Source organism: Falco biarmicus, chromosome Z (genome assembly GCF_023638135.1).
Source record: "Falco biarmicus isolate bFalBia1 chromosome Z, bFalBia1.pri, whole genome shotgun sequence".
Lineage (NCBI taxonomy): Eukaryota > Metazoa > Chordata > Aves > Falconiformes > Falconidae > Falco > Falco biarmicus.
The window spans coordinates 7,519,363-7,542,357 of record NC_079311.1 but is presented as its reverse complement, the minus strand read 5'-3'; the positions used below and the strand labels follow the sequence as shown (position 1 = coordinate 7,542,357).

Genomic DNA, 22,995 nt, shown 5'->3' with positions numbered 1-22,995 from the left:
TGCCTAATCATTGAGCACTTTAATTTCTTTGAGCAATCATTGAGCAATCGGATTTTAGGGCTTGGTCTTCAACTGGTGTTCTTCACCTGGGCTTTGGTGACCTTAGGATGTGATAGCAACATGCAGCCACTCTGAGCATCTCACCTGTTGTTTTCAAGTCTCTGTGAACAGCTGCTCTTTACAAACAGCATCCCCAAGAAAATGGTTTTGTTTGCCTTTTTTCATAGCAACTTGCCGTTGAGTTAAATCACTGGAACCCAAAGCAGCCAAAAGATTTGGATTAATCGTTCCAAAAGAGCACTGTCTGGGCAGCAAGTACCAGTGGTAAAGACGTTCCTATAGTCCTCTGCTTGACCAGACCCATGTAATTTAGTACTAAAACTGTCTGTGCCAGTTTGGGTAAGGAAGTTTCAGGGGAAGGAATGCCTTTTGATTTCTGTGAGCCAAAACCATCAGCAGTCCAAGACACAATCGTGTGAATTTTGAAATGCAAAATTACTTTTGTATGTGTTTGATCTAAGCAAATCGTTAATAGCAGTGAGTGTGAGAGAAACATCAGAGCAATAGCCTTGCTTAAAAAGGATCAGTGTATTTTAGCCTGATAACCAAAGGAGGGAAGGAGTAAGGCTGCTGTCACCGATCTTTAGTGATCTGAATTTTAGGAGCCTAACCCAGGGTAGCAATCCTGGAGGAGACTAGAAGAGGACCACATTCCGCCTACTGTGGAGAACATGTCCAGAGAATAGTTCATATTAACTCTGAAATAGAAATCTAAGGCTGGAGTGCTGAATCACCTTCTAAATCAGTACTGGACTCCTTTTGCTGGCTTTTGTGGTGGCAGTTCATACCGTGGTGGGGACAACTCTGAGGTTGTAGCCCCACATTGGAGGTGCGGGTCTTTTGGCAGCAGAAGCAGTTACAGCTGCTGTCTCTTAGGCTTGCCAAGCTGGGCTGATAAGTTAGTGTAAAATTATTATCTCTGTTTGTTTAGGTGAACAACTTACATAAGAATTATGAGATCATAATATCCCAGCAACACGGGATTGGGAAGCTTCCAGAAACAGTAAAGTAAATCTAAATGCAAACTTTGATGCAGAGATAGCATCCTAGCCCGGTATGGAGGTGATCTTGAATAGTCAGTCTTTATCCTCTGCCCAAAAGCATGTTAATCATTATCATAATCCTTAAAAGAAGGAAATGAAAATTATGTTCTACATACACTAAAACATCAAATTAACTTTTATGTCTGCTACATTCAAGCCAGCGTATTTCAGAACAGCAGCTGAAATTGTAAATTGCTGTTAATCCAGCAGAACTCCATAATCTTCCTTTTTTATCAATCAGTGACAGCTGTATAGGCATTTATTTAAAGATAAATTTTGAGGCTACTTTAAACGTTCAAAACGGAGCATTATCTTATTTTGATGAGGCTCTTGTTGGTAATGAGTGGACAACAAAAGTGCATGGGTATGATTTAGATAAGCATCTCACAAATTCAGGTGTTTTCCTAACCGCAATCTTTCATCATTCCTTTTCTGGTTTCTCTGTCTATTTTTCTCACCCCCACCCTAAATGCAGAATTTTTATACTAGCTGGTATGATGTGTTTTCACCCCATCTCTACAGGCTCTTGCACAGCAGGGCTGTTCTTATTTAAAATAACTCAGTCTGATATACCTCACAGGCTCTTTCCTTACCTTTTAAAGATCATTACAGCTCTGAGATTTAACTTCTAAATTTGTCATCCCTCGCATTTGTGTCATGGAATTTGAAGAGTTGCATTAATGAACACGTTGTTAATTGCAGTTTGGCATTCAGCATGGGTAGAGGGTAAACACTGTTAGAACCACTGGAATCTGTAAACCCAGCTATAAATTCGTGGCCAAAGTTTGTTCATTAGTAGAATTTCAGGACCATATTATAACTAAATCAGCTATTGCAAACAACTGCTGGACAATACACCAAGATTTCTGTGTTAGCCTCTGCTGGATGGCATCGAGGTGCCTGGATACAAGAGGAATATTAATGAGATCACTGTCAAGCTCCAGTGTAGTTCTGTCTTGCATAAAGTAAGAAACTCCTTTCCTTGCTTAAGTATGGTAGAACAGGGTGAAGGGGAGAAAAAGAGGCAGCCAAGAAAAAAAAAAGGTTTTTTTCAAATATAAACATAAAGCAAATGCATCTGATGCATTCTTGTCACCCCAATGCTTAACCCCACCTTGCTTTAATTCTTTAAGTTTCCTTCCAAAATAAGAAAGGCACAGCGTTATTTGGCATTGCTGACTTTTTGCCCCTGAATGCATCACCATGAACAAACAAGCTCCTTGTCGAGTAATATGTTTGCTTAGAGTATTTAGGAAACTTAATACCTCATAAAGGTTTAGCATTAGCCAAAAAGGTACCATGCAAGGAAAATTTAAGTTTTTGTTTCCCCACACTAGGTGGCCCTTCAGTGAAATGGCATGGCAGTCCATTAACTGTCTCTGTTGTGTTCATGTTTCTGTGTTTTATTTGGAATGTTATCTTTTCTGTATTAAAATGTGCAGTGAAGGAGAGATGAGGAAGGAACAGATTTAAACAGCATTGGGCAGTACTGTGGAATATAGTAGGGAGTAACAAAATAAAAAGCACTAGCAAAAGGATCTCCATGTAATAAGAATTTACATAAGAATTGCCATAAAAGTGTCATTCTGCTACATTGTAGAAAGCTTGCTTGTAGAAATCTTTCCCTAGAATTATTACTGTAGCTCAATTTTTTTTCTCTGATTTTATATTTATGTTCTAGCAATGCAGCAGTTCATTACACATGAAGAAGTCTTAATTCGTTATATAGGTGGTAGTGCCAAAAAGTCACAGAAGGTTCAAAATGATTTTTATCAACTCTCAGTATATGTTTGAGGAAGAACAGATTGTTGTAATATTCATGCTCACAAGCATGGTGCCTTCATAAACAGTGAATCTTCAGTGTTTTCGTCCGCATGTTTATATGGTTTCTATTGTACCTATTTCTGCTGTTTTAAATATGGAATGCTTACTAGGCAATAACTTTTTATTGCTTCTTTCTTTAATAATCATGACCACAAATACCGTTTCTCTCTCTAAAACCCTTCTATCTTAAAAATTATGTGGTTTCCTCCATATTTTAAAGTCCTCCGCCTGGTTTCTGTTTCGGCATGAGCAGTTATTTTCAGGCCTGTTTTCATGCACGTGTTGGCAGGTAGACTTCAGAGATGACATGTTGAGCATTTGTAAACAACCGGTAGTGTCTTAAAAATGTGGCCACTGAAGATGTGGTGCCAGGTAATATGGGCAAAAGGGAAGCCCACAGTTCAAAAGCTCAGTTCTGATTATCTACGTAGTCCTGGGATCCAATGTCCGATGTGGAATGGTGCCGACACTGAGGAAGCTGCCTCCCACTGTTCCTTTTCAGGATGGTGCGAGTATCAACCAGACCTTCTCTTCTGTTGGTGGCAAGAGGAGAGCACACGCTGGTACCTGTCTGCCTGGCGTGCCGTCAGTCACTATTTTAAATAACAGGAAGTCTGAAGAGTTACAAGCTGGCTTACTGGAAGGGTGGAAACTTCTAAGTCATTAAGGTCTCACTGAAAGGTGTTAATGTCTCCAGGACTCTTCCCCTACTTTTCCAGTTTAAGGAGGGTCAAGACCAGATGGTGATGGTACTCTGTAAGTCTCAGCCTTCAAGAGGGAAAAGTGGTTAAAACAACCTGACCCTCTCCAGTTCATTATCGACATCATGGAGGAGACCAGTTTCAGGTCAACCCGTGCACCTTTCCAGGTCCCATAGATCATTCAGCTTTACCTCATGATTACATTTCCACAGTCAGCTTTAAGGTAACAATATCACCATGGTTGTCTGACCTCTTTCCATTTCCCTGAGAAAATGATAACATAATGGCTTACCATCACCAGATCTGAAGCCTTTTGATAGGGGTTCAGAAGACTTGGAGGAGATCAAAATCACTTCAGAGCTGGAATAGTTTTGGTTCACTATTTCCTTCTTTGTGACTTTCCGAGAAAGCAGAGGTTAGCATTTGGGAGGCAATTCCTGAGGCCATTAATCCCCAGTGGCGGGTTTTTCAGCAGTGGCTATGGCTATGGCTTTTGAGCTACGGCTAGCCCATGGGACAGCATTCAGTAGTTGGTGTCTCCATGCCCCCCCTGCAAGGTATGAATGCATCCTGCCAGTAAAAGACCAATGCATTGCCTACAGACACGTCTGGATCTACTTTGTCAGTCTCCAAGTGGAGGTCTACCAGGGTGTCACAGCCTGGCACGTGGCCAGGATTCATGCCAGGGGATGATGCTGGCGCCTATGGATGGACTGTGCTTTGGAGACAAACTCTTAGTTGAAATAATCTGCGCAGAAGTAGTGTTCTCATATTCAGGTAATAGAGATTTACAGGTTTGATTAGAGGGGTTCCTCCAGCAATAACTGTGGGGCTATGCTTTTGTGGCCACAGGTAGTCCAGCGTGACACAAGCAGAGTACATGCGTCTTCTGTTGGCTAGGTGACGGGTCCATATAGCTCTCACAGCATACCAGGGGAACACTGTTGCTCTCGGTGGTGGTTTCACATCCTCTCCCCATACATATCACAGGTTAGTCTGGCTTTGTCTCAGTCGCTTCGGTTTGTGCAGAGGTGCACTATCATACCAATCTGGGCAACAAGGGGTGCTTTTTTGGAAGATCTATCAGGAGCCTCTGTCTTTCCCAGATAGCATCTCCTAAAAATTTCAAAATTTACTTCTGTTCTTGAAACTCTCCTATTACTTTGTTTTTATGATCTGTGCCTTTCTTTCCAGTTTAGTAGTTATTAATAGGACTGTTATCCACCATAAAATGTTCCGGTTTATTCTCTGTACTAAAAATGTCTCCTTTTACTTAAAGCTCTTTTTTTTTTTCCCCATTGGCTTAATTCCATTAACTTTATCAAAGTTTATGTTTGAGTCTGCCTTATTTATTTCTCCTGCTTTCCCAGTCTTTTGAAATGTTTGTTTTGTAAATGCACTTTAACTTGGGAGAAGAGAGAGTTTTGGGGTTAGAGATACAATCCTTTCCTAAATCACCCTATTTTATCATGGGATTGGAAGCATAGTCCACGAATAGAGAGGCTCACACAACACGTGTTGTATTGAGAGTTCATGTGAATTAGCTCCATGCAGCTTAGGGAAAGTCATTTACTTTGTTTTGCTTTGGCTTCACCACATACAGTAAAATACAGTTATGGCAGAAAATCAGTATACAAGAGTTAAGTATTATTATTATTGGCCAAGCAGTGTATCAATCTGTAATCTACAGTTTCCTTTGAAGGAGGAGGAGGAGGACGTGGTCCCAGGCTTTGCCTCGAGTTCATTCCCCTTTGTAAATTCAAGTCAGACTGTTGACGTCTCTGCTTTCACAGTTCATGCTTAAAGCCATCCCCTAGCAAACATCTTGCTTTGCAGATACCTTAAGCCTCCTGCAAACAAACAAATCATGGAAGTAAAATAGTAATAAGGCTGGTTTTACCTTTGTATAATAGATTTTATCTACTATTTAAATGGCAATTATTTCCAGAAACTTGGCAATTGTAGCCATACAAATGATGAAATTGATTCCAGTCACAGCCCATCTTTCTTCAGAAAGGAAATACCAGTAGTGTTTGAGAAATGGATTATTAAGAACCTTGGTTTGCTCAAGGTGGCTCATATGTTGTATTTGCTAACACAGCATCTTGCTGGAAGAAAATAAGTGCAGCTTTTCCCTAGCCCAGATTATTTTCTCCACAAATCTTTGGAGCAGGAAATAAAAAACAGCTAATAGTTGTGAAGCATGTGGAATTAGTTTAAGCAAAGCCGAACCCTGATCCTTCTGACCGCCTCCTCTTTCCTGTGCTGTTTTGTCTATTCCTGCCTCGGAGTATGTCAACAAATTTTCTTTAAGCTCAGAAGGTGCAGGGGGGTGGAAATAGTGATTCTTTCTCTGTCTCTTTCTGTCTTTGGGGGTTTTGTGGGGGTTTTGAGGAGAATGATTTAAAACAGATGTATTTTCAAAAAAGATACACGTTTGTCTTGAGAAATATTTGTAAAGAAAAACAGCCTCAGGACTTCTGAATGTAATGCCTGTTGAGTTCTGGAGATGTCACGAGAAGTGCTGGTTTTATTACAGTGACATAATTCTTTTCTCCTACAAGTTAATTGTAAATCAAGATAACTTTACGGAGAGGGCAGAATCTGTTAAATGAAACTGGAGAGGCAATGTGTATACGGATTTGGAAAGCAAAGATATACCCGTGATTTCTGTATGGCTTATTGTTCATTTCTGCTCTACAAAGGAACAGATAATTTTCATGTTTCTCCTGCAGTACTGGAAGTTTGTGTTTTACATGAAGGAATAAAGCAGGTATGTCTTTCCTGATGGCAAATGAAACATGCTGAATATATGCGGCACCTCCTCAGAAGCTGTATACCTGAGGACAATAATGCTGTCATTGCCAAGGCTTCAAGAATGTAATAAATATTAAGGAAATAACTTCACAAATTACTCAGTCTTGCTGTGCAGTGCTTGATGTAGTTGATACCAGCAGCTGCAGTTATGGTCATCCTCAAAAACCAGAAATACTCCTTTATGATATGAATGATTATTAACCTTAACTGAGAACATAAGCTCTTCACATTGTCTGAGAAACTGGTGGGTTTGCTGTCTCTGAAGTGTTTGGTTTTTTTAAATTACACTGCATCACTGGAAGTAGTTTTGCTGTATCTGTCTGTCTGTCTCCTGACTGTTTATTTTTAGACAGTCTGTGTTCTGCAGCTATGTACTTTCGAGCCTTCACAAGAAATCTTGACAATATAGTTGCAGAAGAGTGTTGCTGAAGGAACTTCAGATGATTAAATCTTAAACGTTGTTTTCCTCATCCAATCTGATTTATTAAGATAGCAAAAGGGACAACAAAACAAGTGAACCAATATACCGTCTGCTAATTAAGCATCAGGAGGAGAAAAGAAACATGAAATGCAACATATGCTAATTTCTTAGATGCTGGACTTTGGAGTCAATTACAGAGGCTGTTGTATTGTGTGGTTTGTGATGGCAAAATGTTGAACAACGTTTTTATCATGTATTTTGCTACTCTTGAAATATTTTTCTTTCCATTTCCTATTTTGAGAAAACACTAATTGCATTCAAACTAGATAAGATAATATGGCATCAGTCCATTGGAAACATGGAACATAACCTTTTGACTTACGTGTAGTCTGGAAAAAATGAAGATGAGTCGTCTTTTTTTTTTTATGGTGATGCTTCATTTTAATCCCATGTAACAGCTTTTTTTTTTTTTTGCGGGGGGGGTGGGTTTTTGGTTTGGGTTTTTTTGAGTGCTGTTGGCTCTGTGTGGATTTGATGCTGCAGGCTTTCTGGGTTTAGAGTTAGAAAGCTTTTTGGGGAAGAAAGAACAGGTCATCAGAGCAGGAGGAGGCCCAGTTAAGGAATAGTCCATGGAGTGCCTTGATGTGCCTGAGCAGCACCTTGTTGAATTCTTCTGGGAGGCAAATTCTGCTCGACTTGGCAGAAAGGAAGACAACATTTGCTGATGCAAATCTATCAAAGACCCCAGAAAATGTCTTAGTGAGGGTGGTTCCTGCTTTTGAGGGACAAATGATCACTCTGGTTTTTAAAAAATGCCCACATTTTTAGGGGCACAAAGAATTTTGATAAATGTAACTGAAACTAAATTATGGTTAGATTTTATATTACATAAATTGATGGTTTTGTGAGCACTAGTCCAATAGCATATAGAAACCTGAGTAAGAAAGGAGGTAATTAAAATTACTTCCTACAGTGACACCTTCCCTGCGTCTTTCGTTTTGCCCATGGCTGACATTTTATATTCTTTTGGAGCTGCGAGCTGCACTAATCATATTGTAAAGGCAGTTGGGAGTTACATCTCCCATATATTTCATGCGTAGTGACACTTGAATGTTAGTAGGGGGTGGGAGAGAGAGCGTGCACTGGCCAAGCAGAAAGGTGGAATAGATGATGGTGGGGGGCACAGGTACATCCAACAACTTAAACCCATGTCGGAGCCAGAGGTAGGAGCTGAGGTGTTCTGGTTCTTACTCCAAGCCTCCCACATGGAAAGTTTATCTTCCCGATGCCTACACCAGCGCGAGACCCAGCATTTCAGCAAACTACCCTTATTCCATCTTTGGACTCTTCCTACTTGAAGGAGCACACAATGTAGGAGGTTGGCACCTTCAACGTATTTATAAATCAGAGACCTGGTGTATTGAAACATACATTAAGAAAATAATGTAGCAGCAAACAAAATTGTGTGGTGCTCAGCATGTGTGCTAAAACATACATATTGTCAATAGGCACTGCTTAAAGGACAAGGAAACGGTTCCCAGTTGCCAGGTTTTACCAGTTGCTGTTAGATGTGTGTGTAACTTTTGAAACTTAACTGATGGATACATGGTCCTTTTCCTACACTCAGAAATTCTTTTATTCAACTACTCCTTTTCTTTTCTTTAGGACAGTGAAAAGAAAGGATTTATGAATAGACTTTACGCCATCCAGGAGGTGTGTGTCAGTGTCCAGAATATCCTTGGTGAAGTAGCTTCCTTTGGAGAAAGGATCAAGAAGTAAGTGCTGACACAGGTGCTGGATTGCTTTCCAATACTGTTCATATTTTTTCAAAGCTGAGGTACAAAGACCTTTATTAGACTTACTAGATTTTTTATTAGACCTTTTTTTTTGGGGGGGGGGGTAGTGGTGGTAGTGGTGGTGGGCAGGGGACGACTCCAGCTTTGGATGATGCATTGTTGAAACTCATCTGTATTTACTTTGTTTTGTGGAGGCCCTCAGTGAATGAAAATCTAGTCATATTCATTTTGGAATTTAGAAATGTATTAATTGGGGAAGGAAATCAGAACCTGGGCTTTGAAGTAAAACAGAAAGAGAATCTTGTTGTGACACCTAACATAAGTTATTTAAAACTAATAATAAAAAATGCAGCTTTGATAAAGGAAATAAGCAGAGCTGAACGGGGGTTTCAGATTTTAAGGATGTACATATGTTTGGTTGCTGGAAGTGTTGTATTTATGCGAGTTAGCAAAGACTTTTCCTTCTGGAGTATTTGTAATTTGTAACACCTAATACATGATATATAAGAATTGCCAATATATTTGGGCCTTAAGCAGGAGAGGTTCTGCAATCCACCACAGGAACTTCACTGTGGTTTTGGCACGGTCAGTGAACAGCGGTGTAAGGTGTACTATTTGAGATCAGATGGGTTCCAGAAAGGTGTTCCCCAGCCACTGGCCACGAAGCAGGGACAGGGTTGACTTGGGTTTCAGCCCCTCAAAAGCCAAGGGCACCTCATCCTGGTCAGGTGAGAAGCTGGGAGCAGCACCACCACCGTTCTGCTGAGGGCAGAGGGCGGCCGGGGGGTGGCCCAGCAGCTGCAGCAGGTTACGAAACCTTCACGAGAGGCTTGGTGGTGCACCCTCTCCAGGCAAGGTGGGGCCACGTGTCCCCTCGCCCTGGCAGCACCTGCTGCAGGTGGCGTCTGCAGGGCACCGGTGCTCCGCGCAGATGGGACCGCGGCCTGAGAGAGAAGTGGGCCCCAGAATAAATCGGACTGGGGGAAGCGAGTTCTGGGAAGAGGGTGTGTTGGGTGAAGGTCAGCCTGCAGGAAACACGGGGATCGTCTCTCATGCTGTTCTGCCTTTTTCTTATTGTTTTGGTTTATTTTTCGAATATCAGCAATGGCAAGCATACCAGATTCGGGATGGAGAGGAGGTTGCCATTTCCATATTTAAGAGCAAAGTCCCTAGCCGGAAAGCCTGGGAAACATTCCCGTGGGGACACTTCCAGGCAGGCCGTGTTCACAGCGGCAGAGCCAGGCGCAAGCACATTATATTGCACGAGTTTTCCAGACAAACCAAACGAGCCTGTCTCTGAAGGAAGTCTTTTATCAAAAGGCTGCTCGTGGAAGTTGTCTTGATTAAGTTTTTCTAATTGTGCATTTTGGAAGTAGGGTTTGTTCTGTTACATACCAGATGAGAGCAACAGAATTTTCTGAACCTAGTGAGACCGAATCTTCCTATAAATCTTTGTAATTTGTTCCTGAAACTATAATGGGAAACCTGTACTGAATGCTGTGCTAACACAGCACATAAGGAGGTTTGCTAAGTGAGGAGCCAGTGTTCCCACACATGGCGTGTCTGTGATCCATTGCACAAAGCCGAGTCACAGGAACATGAGCAGACCCTCAACCTTCTGTTCATCCCAAATGCATGCAGAAGAGGGGAAAAGAGCAGGTGTCCCCTGAGGAGAAAGGGAGTGATCCTACACCAAGTGACACTAACATAATGTTCACTCTGGAGACATGTCAAAATTGCCAGAGAGAAAAGAAGACAAATAAACACAGGAAGCCAGAGCTCATTATGAAAAATATGGCTAGCAATTCAGATAATTGCAATTATTCAGCCAGAGAAGCCAAAATACTGTAATCACACTGATTGGGGATGTAGCTAGTGGTAATACTTTAAAGAGTATCATCAGGCTATTTAGAGTCAAAGCCACATTTTCCTTCTGGTTAAATGTCATGAAACGCTTTTGACATGGTGGTGCCTTCGTGGAACAATCCCATTGAGCCAAGCTCCCTTTAACCAGCGTTCCCATGGGACGTATCTATAAATTGGCCATCTGGCCTTTCTCTCTTCCCTGCACACAGAGGTTGGAGAGCCACAGCACGGCTGTTGCAAGACTCGTTAGCTTTTGCTTCCTCTCGGCTCACACCTCAACTGCTGCAAAATGAGGTGTCCCGCAGTTTTTTATCGCAGCATAGGGTTTGGGACCCTTAACGAGGATGTTTTAATCTGGGGCTCTTTTGGAAAGGCAATGTACTGAAACTCTGATGGGATCTCAGAAGTTCTCTCCCTTTATCCATAAAGAAATATATTTTATTTTATCTGGAAGTTAACGTTTATCTTTGCCTTTCCTGCAATGTACTTTGTCCTACACCACTCCCTCCTTTTTGCTTCTTCCATCTTTTTTCTCCTTTTGGGATTTTTTGGTTGGTTGTTTTTGGTTTTTTTCGCCACTCAAAATGTTTTTATTTCCTTCCTTCATCCAGTGCTGTTGCATTATTCCCGTCTTCAACACTGACTGTTCTGCCCCCTCCTTTTCCCTGACCCTCTCCTTTATAGGTGCATGTATGAGTTTCCAGCTTTGCATACCCACACGCTCGCCTTTTCCTGACTGTGCCCCCCAAGCAAGAAGGGCACCTAGCCAGGGAATGCACCCATATGTCAGAGGGGAAGGTCCCTGCTCAGCCTTTAACGCCTTGTGCTGTCCTTACGGCAGAATGGGGAGGTAGAGCAAGCAGAAAGCCTTAGCAGTACTCTTCCAGCTATTACATCCTTCCTCCACACTGGTATTGAAAAAGGGACTCCGGTTTGCCAGTGCGAGTATGTTTGAGGAGTAAGGAACTGTGTGTGTTCCACCTTCCACTGGGGGTGGCCACGGTCATTTCCAAAAGGCGGAGCAGTGGTTGCTGTGTGCACGGCTGGGCTGGGAGAGGTCCCATTCTGCGGGTGAAGCTGGGACCTCCTCTCATTTCCACTGGGGATGGGTCCGAGCCCTTGCTGGCCCTGATGCCCAGCATCCATGCATTCATTTGTAGCTTCAGTTTGTTGATGGAAGCTGGCACGTCTTCCCCTGTCCAGTCCAATTTTTGTTCATCGTTTGGCTCTGTCAGGTGACCACAATTCTGACTTTTGTTAATTTTTCTTCCAGCACTTTCAATTGGACTGTCCCATTCCTGAGCTGGCTGGCGATTGTTGCCCTCTCCGTGTTCACCATCATCCTGTATTTCATTCCACTGAGATACATTGTCCTTGTCTGGGGTAAGTAAAGCCTTTTTAAACTGTGTGTGCCACTTAGAAAAACCTGTTTTTTAAGAGATGACTTACATTGTCAGTACTTTCCTGTATTTATGGCCATGAAGGTGCTCCATGATGGAAACAGACAGGTTAGTTAAAAATCACAACTGTGTAAAGATTTAGGCCCACCTGCAAAATACATTTTTCTTGGCTGGCATTCTAGGCTTCATCATACTATAAACATGTAGCCATGAGGATTCTTCATATATCAAAGTGTAGCTTTGTCTAGATATTACTATGATTTATTTTCACCACTTATACACAAACAGAGGCATTTCAATCTATATAGTGCATTTAGGACAATATGCCTTTTTTACTGCAGTACTTTATCTTGTGAAAGTGTATGTAAACATAGCAACAAGAAACCTGTTTAAAGGGTCACCTTTAGTTGAACAGAAAGGTATATGTGGTATTTGGCTGGTTGATAATGAACAGAAACTGGGTGGCGAGGGGGTGGGGGGTGGAATCATGATTGATCCAAGCTTTCACTACTTGTCCTTATATTTATTCTTTATACTGATTTTAAACAGCTACCGTTACCACATCTGTTGTAAATAATACACCAAGTTTTCATTTGCACATTTTTTATACGTCTTTTATACATACCACCAGCAGTTGTACCCTTATTCAGTAGTGCAGACTTGTGAAGAGCACGGCCTCAGTTCAATCTGTGGCTAGATTTTCTTCCTGAAGGAAAAAATAACAGTCATGCCTTGATCAAAAAGTCCTGAGTTCCGGAGACAACCTAAAGTCATGGAACTGACACCAAAGAATATGTATATTTATGTACCAGTTAGTATTGGTGATACTCTTACAGAGTCTTCACAGATAGTTGCAGCAGAGTACACAAAATGGAGAAGAGCCATTAGGGAGGATTTGGACAAAATATTTCCATGTGACTAAAAAAAGCAAGCGTGCGGGCTTTCTGTTTTACCCTGTTGTGGAATTTCACTTATTCCCCACATCCCCTGTATCACCCTGCTTGGGTGCAACCCAGACTCCTAGTTTGTTCCCCAAAACCTCATTCTGCCTACCACACACACATGGTGGTAAGCCTCTTGTTGCCCAGGTCTGAAGTCCTTGGTCTGTGTCCTTTTTCTGTCGTTTTTCATACAGATCTGGCGTCTTTGTACTCTTGCTTTCATGCATCCCCTTGATTTCAGGCAAGGACCTGAGATTATAATACCCCTCCAAGACCCATAAAAGTGTATAGAGTCAGCACTGTGGTTCAAAAATCTCCTGACATGGACCCCTGCGATACTGGGGGTGTGGGTTCACACTTCCCCAGAAGTGTCTCTGTTTCAGGTGAGGCAGAGCCTCCACTCCCAAACCGGAGTGCACCCCTCCCAAACCACGGATGGGCAGCATAAGCACAAGTGGCTGTGAATGCACCTTGCTCTCTTTCCCACCACCTCCTCCCGCCCTGCCCGCAAGTTGTCCACTCTTATCTAGATACAACTTCACACACCTTTGTTCACTAGAGGTTTCAGCTCCACGTTTTAATCCTGCATTTCAGTTTAGGTGGCTTCTTACTCAGCCCATGTATGGGGGTTCCCCTCTGCGGGGACCTGTTCCTCTGCATCGTGCTGGGTGACCAGACAGGTCCTGCACAGCTGCAGCTCTGGCAGTCCCGACCTCCTCGGGCAACAGTGCATCCGCACAGAGCCATGTTGAGCAGCTCTCCCTTCAAAAAAATGCAGTATTCCGAACACACACCTGTGTGTTCTCCATTGCCGTGTGTGTCTGGCCTCCCCTGTGTTACATGTCTCTTCATCCTGTTTGTCCATCCTGCAGCTGGACGCAAATGACCTCTGTCATCTGACTTATGTCCATAGGAAGTTTGAGCTGGTCTGTAGCAGCATCTGCCCATTTTGTTCTTTGGGAAGGCAAGTGTTGTTATTAAATGAAAATTCCTCCATGCTACGGCTGGTCTTATGCATAGCTGTCTTTCTTCTGTGCATCCATAGGGACTGCATTTTTCAGCCTGCCCTGGGAAGAAATTCTCATTTCCTTCCCTCCTGGCCGTGTTTCTCCCCATGGAGACTGCTGGTCCTTGAACATGTGGTGTGTCAGCTGTGGTAGAGCAGGAACCACTGCTGCGCTCTCATCCGTTCACTACAGTGCAGAGTCCTGGTGATAGCTACAGCTGTTTTTGTGGAAAAGAGTATGAAGACAATTATTTTAATCAGAAAATGTTCAAGCTTTTGGAATAGACCTAGTCCTCTTGTTTTATCTTCTCCTGAGCTGTCCCATCTCATGTCTTCAGCACTTTTATTTTCTTGAGCCTTGACCATGTGTTTACTTTCAGAGTTCATGTGTTTACTTTCATGTGTTTACTTTCAGAGGCTGACAAGGTGAGACCTTATCAGCTCCTGGATTCACCCGCGGGTGGTCCAGTGGCCATGTGCAGCGAACAGTGGGGTAGACCTTGAATTTCTCAGTCACTTGCTGATGCAAAGGGTCTTCTTAAACGAAGGTGTCTGGATCTCACATACTCTCTTTCAACACCCACTGCTCAATCACCAGGTCAGGGATGGCAGCATCCCCTCTCTGCACCACAGGACTGAGAATTCATGCAGGGGGAGGCCGTGGGTGTTGTCAAGACTGCAGCTTGTGCAGTCTGTCCTGAAGCTTTATGTCCTTGCTAAAGCTTTCTGAAAGGCCTGGGCGCCAAAGACATCATGGAAGATAAACGGTATTATCTTATCTCTGATACGGCCTGGATAAATGACACAGACTGGCACATTATTAACGCTGTCCTGGCTTTCTCCCACTCATGTGAGGGTTTGTGCAGTGTGTGCTGTGCCTGCCTGTCTGTCAGACCTGTGTTCCCAGAGCCCACGAGCAAGATTCTCACGTGAAAAGTGTGTGAATCTCACCTGGTATGTAACGATAAGAAGATGAGACTAATTTAAAACCTTGCTTTCTGTTTAGTTTGAGGAGGATTTTCTTGGTGCTTCTGACCATTAATTGTCAATAGGCATCGTAAGACCATGACATCTAAGGGAGACCTTGCATCCCTTCTCTGCATTGCCATCAGCTCATCTATATGTCATTCCCGGACAGAGGTTTGTGTAAACTCATCCTAAAGCCTTCACGTGATCCAGACTTCACTGCTTCCCGTCTGCTTCACCGTCCTTAGCATTAGGAAGATTTTCCTTGTGTCTAGCCTGAACCTTCTGTCCTGCAATTAAGCTCATTACTGCTCATCCTCTTAGCTACAGAAATGGAGTATGCTTGATTCCTGTCCTTTTTGCAACCTCTGCATAATAACCACAGTTTCTATTACTTTCAGGAAAAAGTATTGGAGGGATTTGAAAATGTGCCTAGAACTTTTGCAGTTTGAAGCAGAGGGGACTACAGCAGCAGATTCCGGCTTTTAGAGCCCAAGTTCACAATTCATTTATTCATTAATTCAGTGCTAATTTCAGGCTTTCAAATGGATGATAAAATCTTTTTTAGAACTTTGCCAAAAATATATATTTAATTTTTTGAAAAATGATGATAGTAACATTTGAGCTTTCACTTTCGCAGGCATCAATAAATTTACAAAGAGGCTTCGAAGTCCGTATGCAATCGATAACAATGAGCTACTTGACTTTCTATCCAGAGTTCCTTCAGATGTGCAAATGGTGTGTATATTTTTTAATTTGCCCTTACAGTAGTTAATTTGATGTGTGGCACCATGACTTTCAGGGTTTTGTAAACAAATTTTAAAGCAGTTATTTTGATTCAATATTGTACTCTTCAGCACGATGAAGAAATAGCAAACTTGAGCTGCAGGTAGCCCATGAACCTTAAGGAGGCTACTAGACCTTTTTCCAGTGAGAAAATAGCTGCTACTTTGGTTGTGCCTTTGAAGACGCTTAGGAGCAGTCAGTAAAAGGGCGAATGTTTGGAAGGTGGTGGAGTCTGTGTTAAGCACGCTCCAGCACTATGTGAATCCGACCGGGATAAGGCACTGCGTAGGGCACGCTGGAGCTGAGGCTGTCAGGGCGTGCAGCAAGGGAACAGGGAGGTCAAATGATGAAAGGAGATGGAGTCAGCAGCGGGCGGCTTTGCCCAGTGTCTTGTGGCAGCCCTCTGAGAGCACTTCAGCCTCTCCTTTCCTGGGGTGAAAGTGTTTGCTGTGGCCACAGTTCAACCATGCTTATAAACTCCTTTAAAAATAAGCTGGTTGTGAATTACAAGCTTTTGTAATGCAGCACGCAATCTCTTGAGAAGGTGCAAGCATTAAGATAATGTCAGGCACATAAATCACCTCCAATATCACAAAGATTGTATACTTTCCATATTCCTTGGTTAACAGTTTTGGTTCAGAGCTGGTTCAAAGAGGAGACGTGGGTGCACGTACCCACTCTGAGTCCAATCCCCTCCGTGGCAGGCCTTTGAAAATAAGCAAGCTTTTAAGAAATATTACAGAGAATATTCATCAAATTCATTGAAGAGGACACTGTTTATTCTCCATTACAGCCCATGGAGAAAACAAAAAAAAAAGCTTTCTTAAAGCTGACGTCAGCACAGTGTTACTTCCCAGCAGGATTTTCCTAATACTGTTTTTCCTTCTCCCTCTGGATCTATCCAGTCTGTCATTGTTGAATCACAGCTGCAGATCCTGTATAGTTTGCAGGGGAATAGTTCTCTTTTTCTTTCTTTTTTCTTTTTTTTTCCCCCCCCTGGGGAAAAAACAGAAATCTTTCTTTTCCTAGCCAGCACCACCTGACCGGTTTCTTTCTGAACGTTGTGTTTAAACAGGTGCAATACCATGAACTGAAACAAGATCCCAGTCACAGCCCAAGCAAGAGGAAGAAAAACAACCCCGTCTAGCCAGCTTCATGTTTTGAGGAGACTAGCATCTGCAGGGGGAAGATAAAAGAAAAAAACGACGACCCAAGCAGCGTTTCTTTTCTCTAAGCTTTTTATTTATTTTGCCTTTTTATCTAATGGGGAGATTTTGTAAATATTGTAAAAAGGCATTTCTCGTTGAAGATATATTTCGCACTGTAAAGACGTTTGTTGAAGGTTTCAAGTAGGGTTTTGCCATTGGAAAGCCTTGCTGGAAGCAGCATAGCACATTAGAGGAACCAATCTAAAACAGTAAATATGCACTGCTACTTGGTGGTCAAAGATACCTGAAATGCTCAAACCATACCGACTAAATCTACAAAAGGTGTAAATCTAAATCTGACTCAAAAATTTAGTCAGGGTTTTATTTGTGAGCGTTAATATTTTTATCCAGTAAGTCACCATTACGATTTTCTATGTTTTATACATTTCAAGAGAAGTACAATATAGTGGAACCTACTGCACGTAAGTTTAAGCAGATTTTCTTGAACTCCAGACCCTGATGTTAACTCCTGGTGCAACATTTTATTGTGCAGTGGGGCTGCTCATAAGATAATGAGAAACACCAAGTGCAAATCTCTTTTGGAGCTCCCAAAAGAAGTTCCTGCCATTTTTATCATTCCATTGTAAGACCTAAAAATCTCTGTCTCTCTCAAAATACTGCCAGGTTTGTAACTGATTGCCTATCTGATTTTTCTATATGTACCAGTAATCTTCATTTGTACTACACAGTTTAGTGAATGAAGTTCATAGTTCTGCTGTAACAGAAATACTATCGGACTAACTCCATATTGCTTTGGGTGTCATGCTATGAACACCTTTTGTGCACATAACTATTTTAATATGGAAGTCTTGCAGAAGGTGTTTTTGCTTTCAGATCACAAGATCATGTTAATACGCTGTATGATGTAACACATTAACTGTTACCAATGTGAAATATAGTGTAGAGGAAAAAAATCGCAGTTGTGGTAAAACTGATATACTGGTTTTATTTCCTTAGTTAATAATGTAGTCAGTTCTTCTGATACAGTTGTGCCCTACTGCATGGAAACAGCATTATTTTATAAATTACATGGGACATAGACGAGAATCGTTTACATTTCAAATGTCTTAGTGGCCACTGCATAACGAGTACTTGGGGATATATTCTGATAGCTGCATGTAGACTTCCACGCTCAGCTCCCCGCGTAGTGAGCAGAGACTTCATTCCTGAGGGACTACCTGTGCACAGCTCTTAGTCGTAGCTCCCGTTGACATTAAAGGGGATTTTTGCCCGGGGGAGAGCCGAGGGATGACATCCTCAAGGGAAGCTCTTCCTGCGGTCCTCTGTGGGTTACCTCTTATTGGTTGCAATTGCTGATAAAGTTATATTGCACTACTCTAACAATACTTTTTGAAAAGACTATTTAGAAATACTTTGCAAGCAAATCTATATACATTTGTCTAAAGAGTTGTATGTTAGCTGCATTGCTCATGAAAGATCATCCTGGATTTGTTTATTTTGCAGTAAGACACGTTGATAGCCGGTTCCTGGTGTGGCAGTTATTTTGATCTCTCTGTTTTTATGTTTGAAAGAACGCCAGTCAAACGATTGTTCTGCAGAAAGTCTCAGACCTAAATACGATCTTGTTACACCATGACTTTAAAAAAATCTATTCGCGAAGCTTGTGTAACCACTTTTCCACTGGGTGCTGCCCAGAGAGCAGCATACTATTGATGAAGCCAGAATCACTGATGAGCCTATTTTGTTTAAAAAAAAGCCAAACTTCCAACTTGACAATGTGCAAATGTTTGTTGCCAGTTTTCAGTTTTGCAGAGTTCTTTGATAAACACTGCAAGCCTTGTACCTTCTTAATGTTGCCCATCGGTCTGCGTGCGATTCCCTGTTGCGGTTTTTTTTTTCTGTACTCAATTTCAACTGTCTATTTCGGTGGTAATGTCCAAGTTAGTTAGTTATACATATTTACTGCATTAAACACAGTTTAAGTATCTCTCTACTAGGTTGTAGGAAGTGTCTTTCTTTGAAGTTCTATGCTGTCATTTTCCCCAAGACTGGTGTGAAGGGCAAGCGAATGAAAATATCATATTCCTGTGTGCAGGATTTTCAGTGTTTTAAGCCCCCAAACATGTAAGTGGAGGGGGCTGTGGGAGAAAAACATCTCTTTGTTGAAAATTGGTGAACTATTCTAATGCCTCAAACACTCAGGACTGATCTGTCTGAAAATACGATCCACAGAAGCAAGACTAAGAGTGTATGTTGGTTAAATACAGTTCTCCCGCTGCAACAGGACATTTTGAAATCATGTCGGTGAACCCCTTTTCACTAGTTGCAGTTTGTCTGCTCTGCTTTGTGTGGCAGGCCTCTGCAGAGAATCAGTCCTGCCTTATGCCATAAATATTTCAGCGTATCTTCCATGTCCGGGTTGGTTCTAAAGTCTGAATGAAGTTGCCGGGTTGCATTCCTAAGCACCTTGTCCATTTGCAAACAATCACAAAAGAATAATGCCTGTCATGATCACAAAACTCCTTCTGTTCCTGGAAAATAAAATTTAACAACTTTATTTGGGTCCAGTGAAAATGAGCAACTTAATTGGGGTCCACCATTAAGGTAGGTGTCGGAGCGCTCAGGATCCATCAAAGCTAATCATCTGAGAGGTTCTAGTTAACGTTTCTGCTGATAAGTCACAGCACAGAGCTTGCTTACCCTGTTTTTACAGCTGTTTCTCTTTGTAGTAAGGAATAACTAAGTGTTTTTCATAATAGCAGTGAGATTTAACTTAAAGAGCTACTGTGCTGTAACTTAGCGTTTTAAATCCAAGTGGAATAAAACCCAAGGTTTTTTTTCTGTTGCACTTAAGACAACAGTGGAATAATGAGAAAGTAATTAAGCAGGCTGCATACAGTATATCTGCTAATGTGGGCCCTCAGGGCATGAGCTGCACCAACAAGGGGAAGAGCTGCTGGACCTGCCAGCAAATGTGCTACATGGTGAAGTATTTCATTCTAGGCTAGCCCAAGAGCACAAAGCAAAGGAGAGAAAGGAAAATTATTTCTCTCATCAGCGCTAGATCACATACTGGCCACACAAAATGTAATGAAACCTTTGCTGCTGTCTGCTCAGCAGCCAGAGATTGCTGACCCATGGGAGAGGGGCACCTCCTGCCCCTGCTTGGCAGCAAAGTGTTGCTGACAGCCAGACACAAACTGCTTTCCATTTCTGAACCTGCTTCTCTTTCGAGGGCAAACTTTTCCCTCCCAGCTGGGCTAATTTCCAGGTTGCTGTGCAGCTGCTTCTGTGAAAGCCAACTCATCTCCCCCCACCCCCCCACCCCCCAAACAAAACCAGTATTGCAAATTTTCAATAAATACCTCCTCCTCCTCCAGAATTTTTCTGAAATCTTGCATAAGTGAAGAACCAAAACTTTTTACATGAAACACAATTGCAATTATAGCCATTTTTCAGTGTGGAACACTGGATTTCCATTGCTTTCTGCCTAATTAAGGTAGGATAAAAGGCACATTGCTTCTGACTCTCAAAGGGGAAATTCAGCGACTCCCAGATAAAACACAAACCTTAGACATCAGCCTAGAAAAATCTGAAGGCTTGAACAAAGCATACTGTTCTCTCTCGCTCAGGGGAGTGGGTGAAGTGCTGCTGGTCGAAAGGCTCATGCAGTTGGTGAACCAGATATGGGCGAAGCAGAAGGAATGAGGGTGAGGAGCAGCCCAAGAAGGGCGTGTAGACCCAGAGATGTTCACCTTCTGGCGGTGCTTTCCCTCCGCACTTGGTGGAGAAAGAGAAGATCCTTCTTACCAGAAGACTAGTGTAGCTGTCCTAAACCACCTTCATCTCTCCATATTTCTCCACATTGCAGATATGGTGAGCTGCTTCAGTTGGCTCTTGTTGTGAACACCACATCCCTTTCCTTAAAAGCAGCCTCTCTGTCTCAGGAGAAGTCAAATAGCAGTTGTGCAGTGCCACTGCTGCCAGCCGCGGAAGACATGAGCAAGTGTAGGTCAGGTCATCAGATCAGGAGGCAGATACTCCTTGCTGCAAGAGGCATTAGAAGTCTTCTGCTTCTTTTGTGTCATAGTAGTCAAGAGAAGGCGTATTTCTCATGAACAAAGAACTTCAGATCTTAATTAAAATCTGTAAGCTATCGTAATTCAAAATATGAAATAAATCTTAACTGTCCATTCCACAGGATGTTGCACTTCTGGATAATTTCTTCTATTCTGTGTAGTATTTCAGTGCTCAAAGTCAATTTTAGCCTACTTCAAACACCCTGTCAATGAATGTCAATGCAAAATCCAAACAAATTCCCTGTCAATGAATCTTGAATGTCCAACTTAAATTTCCCAAGTTTGAAATAGAGTTATTTGGTCAAAGGGGCCAAAAAGAGTATTGCAACATTTGTCTCGTCATCAGCCTTAGTACTGAATGAAATTTAAATGTTAAAAACTTTTCTATGGTTCAGGTTGCACAATATAGAAGCCTGAAACCCCTAGTTATGAGTCACACGGCAATAAATTTTTTCCATTTTAATATAATCAAAAGAAACTCAAAACTGCTTGTCTCACTCAACTTTTACTGAAATTACAGCAAGTGATTAAAGGAAAATCTAAAATGTTGATTTTTTAAATATATATTTTGATTACAGAGTGCTGATTAATATTTTCTGGAATAATTTAAGAAGTCAATTTGCCTGACCTGCTTTGCCCTGACATGAAGGCACATTCCTGAAAGTTTACTTCTTGCATAGTTACGCGTGCTTTTCTTTTTTCAGGTATGTCACAAAAAGCCTTTTAGATCCACAACCGATGAAGAAAAATCCCCAGTCAGAAGCAGTAAAGAAGAGTCAAACACATTGACCAGCTATGCAAGACCATGGTCAGATTTGTAGAGTGTTAAGCACTGGGTGGTTGCAGGGAAGAGAACGAGAGCTTCAGCTCAGGATCTTCCCATCTTTTCTTAGTGCATGCCAGCACAATTGCCACAAGTACCGGAAATCTGAAATATCAAACAAATGTCACAGCATGCCTAGATATTACTGAAAGGGAGGAGGGAAGCAGTCTGGCTGACCGGTACCCTCGGTGGTCTGAAGCAGCTGGAAGGCTTTCTGGAGCTCCTCAGCTGGCACTGACCCACTTTGCTCTGCCGCCTCACCCAACGGCCACAGAAAAGGGTTTGGCTCTTTGTTGAACTGGGAAATCTCTTTTCCAGTAGTTTTTTTTTTTACCACTTACAGGACTCATTAGTTCATGGTGAGGCGTGCTGACCATTCCTCTCACTTGTAAAAATTTACATCTCAGCAGCCAACCTGCTCAGTGCATGTCTATCCTTGGGTTACAAATAGAGAAAAGACTTTTTTCCTGCCTCCTGAACAAATACGGTAACAAAGGCAAAAAATGTTTTCCTTCCCCACAGGGTTGCTAGCCCTGGGACACATAACAAGCTTGACAAGCAGTCACACTCGTGTCGGGAGGAGCTGTTGCTCACGGGCACAAAATAATGGCTTGATCAGAAGAAATGGGCCCGGAGACTGAAGCAGTTCCTTCCCCCAGCTGCATTTCTGTTCCTCAGGCTGAGCATCCCTGAATGCATCTACTGGGGAAGGGGGAGGAGGCGTGGGGAAGGGTCTGGCTTGTTTAAATAAAAAAATTACTCATAAATTGGAAAGCTATCAAATATAACATCAATTCTTGGCAGATTTTTTTTTTTTTTTAAAGACTGGGATTTATTTAAAAGGACATCCTTTATTTATGTTAAAGGACAACAGTCTTTCTGCACTGTGTTTCCAGAAGTAAATATCTTACTTGCTTAGAAGCAAGTTCAGTTGCCGCAGTTGGCAGAGGCAGTGTACAATTTTGGGAAGTCTGGGTGGCATCTTGGAAAAGTGCTGGGGAAGAATAACGGTGGGTTATGAGGCTGGAACCAGCCCATTTGAATTTTCCCTTCACAATACAGACACATGCCTCCCCCTGGCATCCTTACCGAGATCCACCACTCAAAACCACAGTTAAATCCACACCTCCCTTCCCAACTACTGCCCCATTTCCCATCCCTCCTCAACTTCAGACGTTGCTGGTGACACACCATGGAGCTGGTCCTGCACCTGCCAGCGTGAAGGGTCCCGCTTCTCCAAACACAAGTCTACTGCACTGTATCTCTTCCTCATTTCCCGGTCACCACTGATACTGGC

General features: G+C 42.3%; 1 protein-coding gene across 8 annotated transcripts in view; it reads left to right on the top strand.

Annotated features, from left to right (window-relative positions):
- Positions 1 to 18,789, top strand: part of MCTP1 (multiple C2 and transmembrane domain containing 1) — a 187,377-nt gene extending 168,588 nt beyond the window's left edge. For all 8 annotated transcript variants that reach the window (XM_056325793.1, XM_056325792.1, XM_056325791.1 and 5 more), the window contains 4 exons: positions 8,532 to 8,641; positions 11,802 to 11,911; positions 15,482 to 15,579; positions 16,703 to 18,789. In XM_056325793.1, coding sequence (XP_056181768.1) covers positions 8,532 to 8,641; positions 11,802 to 11,911; positions 15,482 to 15,579; positions 16,703 to 16,774 — 390 coding nt within the window. In that variant the 3' untranslated portion in view covers positions 16,775 to 18,789. The remainder of the gene's footprint in view (positions 1 to 8,531; positions 8,642 to 11,801; positions 11,912 to 15,481; positions 15,580 to 16,702) is intronic.
- The last annotated feature ends 4,206 nt before the right edge of the window (positions 18,790 to 22,995 follow it).